This window comes from Apteryx rowi, unplaced genomic scaffold (genome assembly GCF_003343035.1).
Source record: "Apteryx rowi isolate R43461 unplaced genomic scaffold, aptRow1 scaffold_361, whole genome shotgun sequence".
In the NCBI taxonomy this organism is placed as follows: domain Eukaryota; kingdom Metazoa; phylum Chordata; class Aves; order Apterygiformes; family Apterygidae; genus Apteryx; species Apteryx rowi.
The window spans coordinates 413725-427138 of NW_020450097.1; the positions used below are offsets into that span (position 1 = coordinate 413725).

The 13414-nt window shown below is 39.0% G+C and overlaps 1 protein-coding gene across 1 annotated transcript in view; it reads right to left on the reverse strand.

Moving 5' to 3' along the window:
* The window catches only part of DST (dystonin), a 314470-nt gene extending 301146 nt beyond the window's left edge, over nt 1-13324 (reverse strand). The window contains exons 1-2 of the mRNA XM_026073126.1: nt 13144-13324; nt 12722-12756 (exon numbers count right to left, since the gene is read on the reverse strand). Coding sequence (XP_025928911.1) covers nt 12722-12756; nt 13144-13324 — 216 coding nt within the window. The remainder of the gene's footprint in view (nt 1-12721; nt 12757-13143) is intronic.
* Between the last annotated feature and the right edge of the window lie 90 nt (nt 13325-13414).

Genomic DNA, 13414 nt, shown 5'->3' on the forward strand with positions numbered 1-13414 from the left:
TGCCCATATCCACTAACACAAGCAGCATAGCAGAACCCACTGCAGCCAATAGACTGTGTGGGTTTAAGATCTCTAAATGTTCAAAGATGTAAATCAGAGACATACTCTGTCATACTATTGCAATGGGAAAATATTTTGCCCCATTTTCTTTTCATGTATACTGTAAAATAAATAACAAATACAATGTCAAACTATTCAAAGTGATACTAAAGCCAATCAGGATGACAGAAAATAACAYAATACAAGGAGCCTACTATTATATAGCTTACTTGTTGCGGAAATTTTCTTTTTGCAAAAAACATTAGTGTGCATCAGGAATTATTCTATAGCAGAAAAATATTCTATAACAGACCAAAATAATTGGCAAAACTATTTTGTATTCTGAAATCAAAAGAGGTTTTCTAAATGTTAAACAAATTATGTTTGTTTGTTTGTTGTTTTTTTAACAAATAATAGCTATTGTATAAAGCCTGGTTATATACACTGCACTTCAGTTACTCCCTTACCATATTCGCATCCCCATTAGCTAGATAAAACTCTTTGGGAAAGTATGTTTATGTAACAGAAGAATTTGGTTGAAGCTAAGCAGCTCTAAGAGTGCTTAGAGCCGCATGCCAAAGAGGGATTTAAGAACGTGGATCTCTCTCACTGAATGACTTTGCCTCAAAATACCTCAAGGTTTACTAATTGAATACTATGTTTCAATATTGAAAACTCACCCTGGACTTCCTGAAAAGTCTACTTATAGACAATGTTTCTCATTTGTATTTTATGTTTTTTTTCTCTTTTGCTGTTAATTACCAGCAAGAAAATGGGATCTTTATCTCTTTATAAGCTCATCTGCTTCTGTCACTGAAGCTTATTCATCACTTGAAGTCATAATCTGTCTGCTGTATCACAAATGGTTGCCCTGGAGAGGATTATAATGTGATAAAGGCAGAGGATCATGATTTCAGGTGGGAAATTAATTCCTTATCACAAAGATAATGTTACAAGGGCAGAGTCCTTAGGCCAAAACCTGAAGTGCTTACTCATTCCTGCAATGAGAGTTTGCCAAAGCAAAAACCCAAATCTGGAATATTTTACAGTTTGGTAATAAAAAAAATGAAGACAGGCGTAAAGAGAAACACACTGTCAAAAAGTAATGTAGTATATGTGAGTGCGACTAGTATGCTTAATACAAAACTAGAACAGTCAGTGATTTCTTCTCAACAATGAAATGACCAGACACCTTCTGTGTCATTACCTATGTTACTTATCCTTCAGTTGAACCCAAAATTGAAAACTTGTTTTACTAGTAAGGCAATCAAACTAAAAATGTGAAAATGACACAAGTACATTATTTTAGATGTTAAGCCAGAGCTCACAGGAGAGCAGAAAGATATTACAAAATATTCAGAGACTTCACAACATACCATCTGAGACTAAAGTGCCGGAGAAAACACTAGAGATGTTAAAATCATCCATGCAATACAGGGTTGCTCTCCCACTGTTCAGCAATTTGCAGTTTCCTCTGTCATGCGAATGCTGTGCCACCAGACAGTGACAAACCTTTTCTTGTTCTTTGGGTTGACAGAGTTGCTCATTCCTAGACCCTAGTGCCTGGCTCATTTTTATCCCTATAAAATTATGAAATGAGGCAAACCAAACAAGTAAGACTTTAAATAGATGTTTTTAAAAACATCTGTTTTCTTCTAAACATTAACATAATTGCATGAAGATATACACTATCAGGTATTCTTCCTTAAAGATACAACTCAACCAGCTTTGAATATTCCAAACCTGGGTGGCATGTGCCAGAGTCTCACCATACAGAAACATGGGCTGGGTTTCCTTTGACTAAACCTCAGCGAGTCTCCCTAGGCTCCCTTTAGGGCCAGTGAAGTCAGCAATGTCTAGGAGAAAACTCACCTGTTAGGTCAGATGAGCCATTCTCTCCATCAGCCACAAATGGAGCCCAGGTTGACTAGCTCACTTGTAGACATCTATACTGTAAGTGCCCACAATTAATTAAGATGGATCCAACCCATGATGGCCAGAAGGTTTTGACCCACCTTTGATACAGTATTCATCATTCCACCTATTTTATTATTGGATTTCCTCCTATTTTCTTCTTTCTACATGAAATAATTCCAGTATTTTCAATCACTTTTTATATGTCCATATTCACAGACATCACTCTTCCTAGAACCCAATAATTCATGTACCCAATACTTCATATAAGGTTGTATTACTGATAGAGATAATAGCACTGCTGGATTTTCCATTTTATTTCTCACTCTATTTTCTTTTTTTGATCAAGCTGTACATTGGAAAGAGGTCTTAATGAATTGTCTAGAGTAATTCAAAAGGTCCTTTCTTGAGACCATACACTAAGAAATTAATAAAATGGATAAATGATTTTTCTCTGCAATACACCCAGCTTTGCATTTATGAACACTGAACTTCATGTGTAACCACCTGTCCCATTTCTCAGGGCTTCTTTGGGATGCTCTAGTATTTGATAACCAAGTATGCCACACTCTGCAAGCATTCTAATAACATTGCCCATTCCCATTCCTAATCCATTCACAAACAAAAGACTTTGAAACTTCAAAAACAACTTAGTTTTTACTTTTTTCTTTACAGGCCCTTTTATTTTACTTTTTATTTTACCTTTTTATTTTACCAGGCCCTTTTCCCTCCATTCTACCTTTTTAGCTATCCCTACTGCCTTCATCAAATGTTATGTATTATTTTATGCTTGAAACCAAACATTTTTTGTTATTTTTTTCCAGCATATAAGTACTTTATGTAGAATATATTGCATAACAGAACCCTAATCTTGTAATCTAATCTCTCCAGCAAATATGTGTTTTCAGAGTCACTAAACATTAAGTTAAGAGAAGTCAGAGTGCATTATTTGATGTCCAGCTGAAGTCAGCAGATGTCTTTGCATCAACTTCAGTGGACACTGGACTGCAGCCCAGCTTACCTTCTGGCAGAACTTCAGCAAATGACAGAAAAATTGCTAGTTAGCAGTAGGCAGTAATAGGTATTCAGGGCACTGGTAGGAATGACAGCAGAGCTCAGCTGTGTTTGCAAATGCTTTTACAGATATTTCAGTGAGTCCCTTAGATTAAATGCACTTTTGCAAGTGCGCTAATGCATATCAAAGTCAAAGGAAGTTCAGATAGGATATCCAACTTCATGTGCTTGCTTTAAAGCTTTCTGACAGTGTTCTGTACACATAAGAATTGTCATCTATTACCACTGTCAATTAACGGCCTCAAGGTGCAGTCTTTGAATTGTCAGTTACTGCCTGTTTAAAGCTTCAAAACTTTCACATACATGCAACCTACAAATTCCTAAAGCCTGGAGATACTAGTATGCCTGCATTTCACAGCCATTCTCGAGATGCCACAGTTCTCAGCTATTCAGCAGACAGGCTGAAATAGAATTAAACTCTACAGTTGAAATACCTACTTGAACTAAAAAAACAGGTTTAATTAAACATTAAATAACTTCTTTGTATCAAATTCCCCTGCTTACTGAAAGAGAGAGCTTTGAGAGGCTTTCTGCTACATATATATACACGGGTATATATGCATCTGTATTGTAAGAACAGTCCTAATTAAAAAAATGATCAAAATTGTTATTGTTATTCCCTTTTGTTATCATTTCCTTTTTTCTTCTCCTATAGCAACTTCCATGCCAAACGTCTACAGTTTACCAAAAAACAAACAAACAAAAACAAACAAAAATAATGTTTATTTAACTGCCAGTCCTGGGAGTTCAACCCAAAATCTGGGATTCAAGCTAAGTCCTCCAAACTACTTATACTTTCTTACTAATAATAAAGATCACTAATTAAAGCTAGGTCTTAGTTTTTATAGCAGGAAGGTTGCCTGCTTTCATTCAGTATATTACTCCACAAATGCAGAAGGAGGAAGCAACTATCTTTCTTGGTTCTATTGGTTCTGAAAAAATAAAAGAACATCTTTTTTTGTGGTTCTATCGATCTTTTTTTTCATCTTGGTAAGGGTTACTCCTATAAAGATCTGAATCAAGAGTTAAAACACCAAATATAAGATGTTGCATTCAATTTCTCATTCCACTCCCTCATTAGCAAGCTTTCTCTGATGCTTCTTTGCACTCCTTATGTTTATTTTAGAAGATTTTACTCTCAACTCCTAAAATTTAAATACTAAATAGTGATAGAACCATTTCTCAAATTTCGAAGACTATGATTGGGCACATGTCATATAATATTAAATTTTCCAAATAAGTCCAAACATTGAAAGGGAGTACAAGCAATAGCCTCTTACATAACCTGAACAAGATCGCTTTTCCAACTGGGGTCATGAAATACAGTATCAATAGCCTGCTTTCCAGTTCTTCAGTGGGCCCTCAAGTGCATACAAATAGCGCCCTTTTGTGATCCTAGGGTTTAAATGTGAATTCAGAATATAATTTTTAATAACTCATGCACATACATGGTGACACATGTTGTATAAAAACCTATTTATTGCACTGCACTGCTGTTTTACATAATATGTTTTTTATCAGAAGGTTAGGATTCCTATCAAAGCAGGTAAGCTGTAACACTAGGAAAATTTGATGATGTGTAAGCAGAAAACAAAACAATGTCCCCAGGCATGCCTTCAGATACTGCTTGGGTACTCTTTCCTATCTGAAGCCACAAACCACAGAAGCCGGCCGGCTCTCGGAGTAGTCCTGTCGTTCTCTAACGAGGAGGTTACAGCCCTCCACTGCCACCTTCCCTTCGTGGTGGCTTGTTCCAGTTCCTGCCCTATTACTTCAGGGCACTCCAAGCTTATATTAGGAATTGGACAATTATTTAAGAACAAAAATAAATCTTGATCAGTGGTCTGCAAGGAATAGTTGAATTTAAAATATCTTAGCACATTTTCTGACCATTTCCCTTTTCTACCTCTGCTTTCTCCCTTTTCCATCTCATCATTTGTTCTCAGCTTTGGAGGTATATGGTATAGATAATGAACCTGCAATGAAGTATTAACTGTCCAAACTGTCCAAAACGGCCTCTGGAAAATTAAAAACACAGTAGAAAGGGGAATAAGAAATAACACACAGATTGCTAACCCACACAACTGCTGCCCAACATCTAGTACAAAGAAATGACTCTCATCAGTCTAGTATGCTTATTTGATATATAAACTGGTGAGAGAATTTATGCCATCCCTGCATGTGAAGATGGGTGTCCACTTTGTCAAGCATAAAATACATACATAACCAATGAGAGATTTAGCAAGTATATATATGTAAAAAAAGATAGCTAGACTGGGATTCAGTTATCTGTTAAGATACCTACATTCAAATACCAGCAACACTTACATATCTGAATGAGTCTCTACTTGTGGAGCTGCATCTAAGCTCCCATTATAGTCAATGAAAAATTCAGTCAACACAGTCAGTGAGGCCTGAAGAGCTATTCAGCCCATCCTGACAGCTATGCTAGGTCAGCTAAAAWGCTCTACAGACTAGAAACTGTAAATGCTTTCGGTGAGCTCATCCTGCTGTGTAAGAGGAGGCTGTTTCTGCAGAGTCACTTTCCCACTCGGGCTGCACTTCAAGGCACATGGAGGGAGCGGCAACAGCTCAGAAGGGAACGAAGCCCTGACCTAGTTGTATCATTTTGTTCTCTCTAGAGGAAAGAATGAGGATTAATATAATACCTTAATCTGACATGAAAATGCATTTCAGTGTAGTTAGCGTTATCAATTTATATGTTGATAAATTTTGCAAGAACTGTGCTTCGCTTCCAGTTTGCTCTTCTGTTTACCCTGCCATCCTGAAGCTGAGCGCTGTATTCATACAGCTGAGTGGACAGGGGTGATAAGGACATTGGCACAACTTGCAAGAAATGTGTCTTTGCCCACAYGTCAGCTGCAGTTATTTTCTACAGCTGATGTGGTAATTTCAGACTTCAGCCATAACTCATGTTTCATTCCTACTGATGAGTCAGGAAGAGCAAACCACTAACTCTTCCTAAGGCAAGGAGTGAGGCACAAGGGAAGTGAGAAGGGGCTCACAGATGCTTTGGAGAGCAGAAGTACCCAGGCACATAGTGCACAGCTGAACTAGGAGCCCAAGGAGCCAGCTCAATGGTGGCCAGGCTTGCTAGTGCCAGATCAAGACTGGCCATGTCAGTTGGGGGTGTGAAGACCTCCCTGAGTATCTCTACAACCCAGACCTGAGCTCTTTCCCAGGAGAGCATGGAGGGGCCCGAGCACTCTGTTACCAGCCCAAGTCCTGGGTCTGATACACCCTCCAGCCCGCAGAGCACTATGGGGTAGGTTAAAAGCTGTGGCTCTAGGTGGTGTCCACTCAAGTTGGATGTGGCCAGGCTGAACTAAACCAGCTCAACTGAAGCTGATTTAGTATAAAAATAGTGAGGTGGCTTTATCCTGTGCTCTGCATGGTTCTTCCATAGTACCTTCAAGTTGCTTCTCCTTAGAAAAAGCCTAGCAGTAGAAAAGTGTATGAGTGATTTCTCCATGCCATAGGAAAACACATGTAATAGCCCAGCAGCTGAAAAAGCCCTGAGGGTAGTGCTACCACGCTTGTGTGGTGCTTTCTTTCACCTAATAGCCTTTAAAGCGCTGAGCTATTTCTGAATGTGTATCCACAACCTGGTCTGTCACCCTAATAATCTAACCACCATAACTGAGAACTCACTGTAGATGGTTGAGCTTTTCTGCGGCACATGTGATCTATGGACCCACACACAATCCTTTCTGTTTGTATAAGATGGTAGTTTCTATAGCTGATGTGGTAATTTTGTGGCAATATATGCCATCACCACATGTATGACCTCAGGTGTTTTAATTTACAGTTTCAATTTAAGGTTAGTTCCAACCAATAAACACCAGCTAGAAATTCCCATTCCATACATGGGTACAATTACGTGGTGGCTAACAGATCCGTGCAACATACCTTGCTCCACCTGGAGCCCCTTGAAACCAGGGCTCTGTCTGCGTGCATCAGGAATGCGGACTGTAAACTGGTGCACAAGATAACTGAAGCTGCAATCTCATCTAAAACATACGTGTCCAGAGATAACAGTAGATACTGAGAAGCCTTATATCAGTATGTAAATACTTTTATGATAGCTGTGAGGTTATTGATATAACTGCATTAAGGAAACTAAATAATACTAAGAACTGTAAATTATGTACAAGATCTTTATGCGGTGATCGTCCCTAACCTGTAAAGAACTGTGAGGATATGTTAATTTATAACGCAGGTCCTCACATGCAATACATTGGGACCATGTCTTACCATGGGCATGCACCTTGGCACAATGCCATTACTCTACCAGGTGCCTGGTGGAGCTAAGAAGGAATCCCCTCAGCATCTCCGTGGTCCGCATACTGTTGGGAGCCAGGCTACAGACACAGGGAGCCAGACGGCTGTACAAAGATACAGGGCATTTCTACACTACACTGTCACATGGAGTAAAGGTACCCGAGTTAACTCTTCTGGAATTAGCTCAGGAACCCAAGTGGTCTTGCTGCAGCAACTGGGGGATCACCACACGTTTTGCGATACAATTGCCAAACAAGCTGCTTCTCAGCATAGACTAGCGCTCACTGGGACACCTACACACTGCCCTGCAGTGAATAAGACTGAAGAACAGCAATGGACAGACAATATATAATAAGCAGAGTGCCAGTAGTACCTGATTTGCTATATAACAGCCTACTGTGACATTCTCTGTCTGGGCCATGTTACTGGATGTGCTATGAAAAATGGATAGCAGGATTTGCCCTTATACAGTATAACCTGTATTCATTCCTACACAGAAGTGCTTTCATATATCTAAGAAAACAATTTCTTTTTGTCCCTGATTTATTTTCCCTTGAACCTCTTCCTTAACTCTTAGACAGCTAATGGAAAAAAACAGTTTAAATATCCTGGGGGAAAAACGTGTCAAATACAAAAGTAAAATATTTGCAGGCTGACTCAACTCTGCAAAGACAGGGAAACATCCTTTGAATAAGTGAATGAATGTATATTTGTGGCTAGTCTTGAACATTTCTGTTGCTCTTTGAATGAACTCCCTCCCATCAAACAGAACAGTACAATTCAGTTTGGGGGGGTCTGCTGATTTTTCTTTTACTGAAGCTGTACATATCTTGAGCAGTTTATAATAACTCTACAACTCTCAGGATGAATTATAGTGCAGGTCTTCAATGACTATTCATTACTGTTTTGTAAGGTATCTAGAATTGTATTTCTGGGCATTTGCCTCAGAATCAGACTCAAAAGCAAGATGATTATGACAAAAGTATGCTCAGGGATACATGTATGAACACCTTTTCCAGGTTACAATGGCCTCAATTGCTGGCAAAGATAATATATACATTTACTAGGGATTGTTTTACTGTGGTTTTGTATCCACTGCACTATAATGGATGATTTAGCAAATTTATTTCCTCTTAAAAATTGTCATTAGACTTGGCTGACCTGTTTTAGCATCAGACAACTGTCTTATCAAAACACTAGACTGAATATATATAATCTTGTAGTGACTATTCAGTACTCTAAGCAGAAAATGAGGTCTGCAAAATCCAAATTACAAAATGTTACTCTTCTGCTACAGCTATGATTAATATATGCTGCTGCCATCCTCCACAGGATCTTTTAATAAAGGGTCAACTCAGGTTTGCCTTGCTCATGTGACGAGTCCCACCAGGCATGCACCTGTTCTAAGTGAAGTCAGAATTTAGAGTGAATTGTAAAACTTGCATGGATTTGCTTAGTAGTAGGATCATACCTACAGGTTTCAGTGGAACCATTCCCAGGAAACTTGCCCAAAATATATTAGTCAAAATAAAATACAAATGAAAAGATACTATATTGTTCCTGACTGTCCATAAACACTGACACCGCATACATATATCCTCCCATCAGTTCTTGAGATCATAGTATTTCTAATTTAGAAGGTAAGATAAGGGAAAACTGTGAAGCCGAGAGAGATGTTCAGACAAAAGATAAATCTAGAGATTTTTTTCCCTACAAATATGAAGATCATCAACTACTGGTTTAGCAGTTAGCACAAATATCCCTTCACAATCTCACCAAAAAACAAGTATTAAAAAAAAAATGAATGGGAACCTTCCTATTCAAGAATTCTTATCCTCAAATCACGAGAGTGTAATAATTTGGATTTGGGTTAATTCTATTAGCTATTTAGTTACAGTGGGCTAGTCTTCTAAAAGCCTTTGAGAAGTCTCTAGCCTTCATATGTTCAAGATGTATGAGCCTTAGGTCTAGAAGCTTACTTCTTTTTTAATTGAAAGGTAAAAATCTCACATAATCCCATGACTGCATAGGCTTAGCCAAAGAAGAAAACTAAGAAATTTAATCACAAGAAACGGCAACACAAACACATTAAGCAAATGCTTTTAAACTGTAAAGCACAGATGACATTCAAAGCTCTTTGTAAAGTGTAAGCTGCTATACATTTAAACATAACAAGCCCAAGCCCTCAAAGTACTCAGAGAAAATTCCTGCACTTTAGGAAAACCCAAACCTCTACAGAGACAAAGAGAAAAATGAAGTGAATCACTGATATCATTTGAATTTTTGAATATATACAGAATAATAATAAAAAAACAATGGATCATAACCCCTTATTTTGGTGAAACTCTCACTGAGTTATGTTGCTACTTTGGTATGATTTTGGTAGAGCACAGATATTTCACTCTACAACTGGCTCTCCAAATAAAGAAAGGAGAGAACAGTTAAAATAGCTACATCAAAGACTGATTTGTCATGCAAGCCATATTTCTGTTGGAAATTTACTTGTTCTCTTTTTACAGCGACGGCATATTTAGGTCTACCTTAGTTTAGAAACATTAACTATTCTGGGTGTGATTCCTAAAGTTAGTTCATGGAGTATCTCTAATATCTGTAGAATGGAGTGAAATTTAAGAGCAAATATAGTCATAATGGACTTAAAGGACTGTAATACTTATGGAGACCAAAAATATACAAAAAACAGGTCTGACAAACTTAAGATGATAGTAAATGACAGTAAGTGGGGTGGTGGAGACAGCATTGTTTTCTCTCATAAACTCTCACATTTTCTTGCTGGTTAATTTTTCTGTTATGAAGCACCTCTAACAAAGACAGACTTTAACCTACTTTATATTCATAACGATTCATGTAAATTTATCTTCTTTTGAGGCACGGAGTCAGTTCTTTAAGTTTGTTCGGACAATAAGAAATGTCTGCATAGAATCTTGCAGTATAGTAATGTGATAGATGCTTTGCAGAGACATTCAAAATCAAGACGCAAAAAAATGGACAAAGTATTTGTGGATTAAATTCACTGGTGGTATATAATACTCAAAACAGGGCATCCTTATAAGGATCCTTTTCAAGTTTAGTATTTGCCCTTTTGTAATTCATCAGATGTATGATTAGAATTACTTCAGAGTATGAGGTCGTCTTTTTTTAATGTGGGGTTAATTTTTCGGTACTAAGGAAAGTAAGGGATTAATAGCTCTCACTGGAGACAAGGACAATGTCGGCATGCACCATAAGAGCTATGGCTCTGACAAAAAGAACTTCATCATAAATTTGCTACACATCTATTTTTCCAAATATAAGGCTTTCCTGGCAGGCAGCCAATCATGCAGAAATTGCCAACGGCTCTGTAGATAACGGCAATTATAATTCTCTGTGTACTGCCACTAGACCACCTGCACGTTCATGTGTGATGTAAGTCATGTTTTAAGCCAGCTCTCATGAGATGAATTACCAACCCACTGCTGTTTATGATGGACCTATTTTTCCTTATCTTTTATTTTCATTAAGAAATACCATTTAAAACTGTGCCTGACAAACAACTAAGCATAGTAGAAGCTAGCAGCTGTACCTTGTGCTATAAAATTTGGAGTTGAGATGTGATGTTCACTTTTGGGGAAAAGGACTATGTAAAGCCCATATTTTCATATGTCATGCTTTGCTTTCATTAACATCTTATTGGAGTTGGAAGTGCATAATAGTTTGTGCTGATATACAGAAAGAATGCCAAATTCTGTTTCAAATGGTGCTGCTAATATTTTCATGAGAGTATACCCGTAATTTGTTATTAATCAATTCAATTAGATTCATTAAAACAAGTTTTTTCTTGAAAAAGCTTTGGAAAAATGAAAATCTTATGATGTCAAATGAGTCATCATTTTCTCTTACAAATCGAAAGTCTGCATCACTTGATAATGAGCAGAAAAATAGCTCCCCCAGTTTCTTAAATGGGCAGTTAAAAGCATTAGCTATGGTATTACTCTTTCTTAACAAAATTTAGAAAATTGTAAGAGAATATAATAGTTTTCCTTGTTTTATTCTAATATATCTCAGTAAATGGAAACTGCTAGGAAATATTTTAAATATGTCTATTTTTAATTGGGTGATATACAAATAACCACATGCTGGATTAATAAAAAATAAAAGGGAAGTTTGCAAAATGACTAATTAAGAGTCATCATACAGAACTATACAGATTTCAACAGAGTATAACACATTAAACTTAATTTCTATTGAAGCTCCATACTTAGAGAATTTTACATGCAAACCAAATATGTTATATTGGTGGAACTAAATCATCCACATTTTTTGACTTATGGTGGGACACGTTTGTTTGTTTGCTTCACAACAGCACTAATTGTTTAATCATGAAAACAACAAAAAGAGACTTTTGCAGGTCTAAAGATAGAAGGCCTCTCCCACTAACTACATTCCCTATGTGATCTTCTTTTGGTGCAAATTTCAAAATATTTAGGAGTTTAAAATCTAATTTCCAAAATGAACCATGTCACAAAAATGTGTCACATGCACACTTTTGAAAACATTACCCATGATCCCTGCAACAAGGTAATAAAAAAATGTGAACAATTAAAAGAAGATCATTTTCAKGCAAAACTCTCTAAAGGCTTCCAGAATAGTAGGCAACGGCATGGAGACATGCCTTAAATCAGTAGCCGAAAAGCTGGCAAGTGATTTAGCTAGACAGGAGCTCTTCAGAGCAGCATGGAAAAAAGTAGCTGCTAAAATAAATATTATTTCCCCTATTCCAGCAATTACGCTCCTTGTTCGGAATCACCAGGAAGTRGCTCTTTTTTATGTTATATTTTTATCGCTGGCGTGTAAGCATTTCAGTTCACCTGACCTGTGAAGATCTAGTCATGAAATGAGGCATCTAACACGCTTGAAGCCTGGATCCTTCTGGGATCTCTGCAGCAGCATTTGTGTGAAGCAGGCAACTTTCCCAGCACGTGAGTGACACACAGGTGAGGACTGGCAGTAGAGCTAACAAATGCAAGCTCTGCAGTCACAAATGTACCAGCACCGCACGTATTTACAGTGCAGTCAATAACTGTGTTTGGGGTTGGCTTTTGGACAGAGGTAGGACGAGCATGTAAAATAAGCCCAGTTCTTCTTAAAGTAACCAATTGCTCTAGATATAACACAAATCAATAGGCCAGGTAGGAGAATGTGAATGGAGAGCTAACATTTTGTGTGGCACATTTCATTAAAAACAAAAGGAAAAGAAAAAGAGGACATTGTGTCTTGCATGCAAAATAAAAAGTTCATACGTGGTTTCATTAAAAAAAAAAAAAAGACTTTAACAATTTGTACTCAGGTAAAGAGAACAACTTCTGACCTTGAAATTGCGTGCTAAATAAATTACCTCAGAGCGAAAGTGATGAGTTCTCATTACAGCATCTGGAAGGGAAAGAGAGAGACACAGGCTGCATGTGGCTCCGCGCTCGGCTCCCGCGGGCTCGCGGCTGCGCGGGCGCGGCGGCGGCGCAGCTCCGCGCTCGGCCCCGCGTTTATATTTAATTCATGGCGAAGAAGTTGAGCATAAAGTTGTGCCGCGCTCGGGAGAATCAGCGGGGGCTTCGTGCCTCGCCTCGCCGGCGGGGAGGGTGGGTGGGGACCGGGCTGCCGCAGCCCGGGGCTCGGCTCGGCTCGGGTTTTCCCGAAAGCCGCCGGGAACGGGGGCCCGCGCGGCGTGTCCCTGCGCCGGGAACGGGGCCGCGAGCGGAGGAGGCGCTGTCCTCCCCCTCCATCCCTCCCTCCCGCCGCGGGGTGAGAAGCATCCCCTACCTCGGCTCCTTGAGCGCCCCGAGAAGACGGATTTGATGGGGTGCCTGCCCTTCTGGAGCTTGCGGTGCCAGCAGCAGAAGAACAAGATCGTGGCGATGGTGCCCAGCAGGAGCAGGAGCAGGAAGAGGGCACACTGGATGCTGTAGGGTCTCAGCAGCACCAGGAAGGCTGCGGCAATCATGGCTCAGGCGTGCGAGTGCCCCTGTGCGTGCGCGCTTCTGCGGCGAGCCGGGGGGGCCGCGCAGCGTCTCCCCGCGGCGGCAGCGGCGGC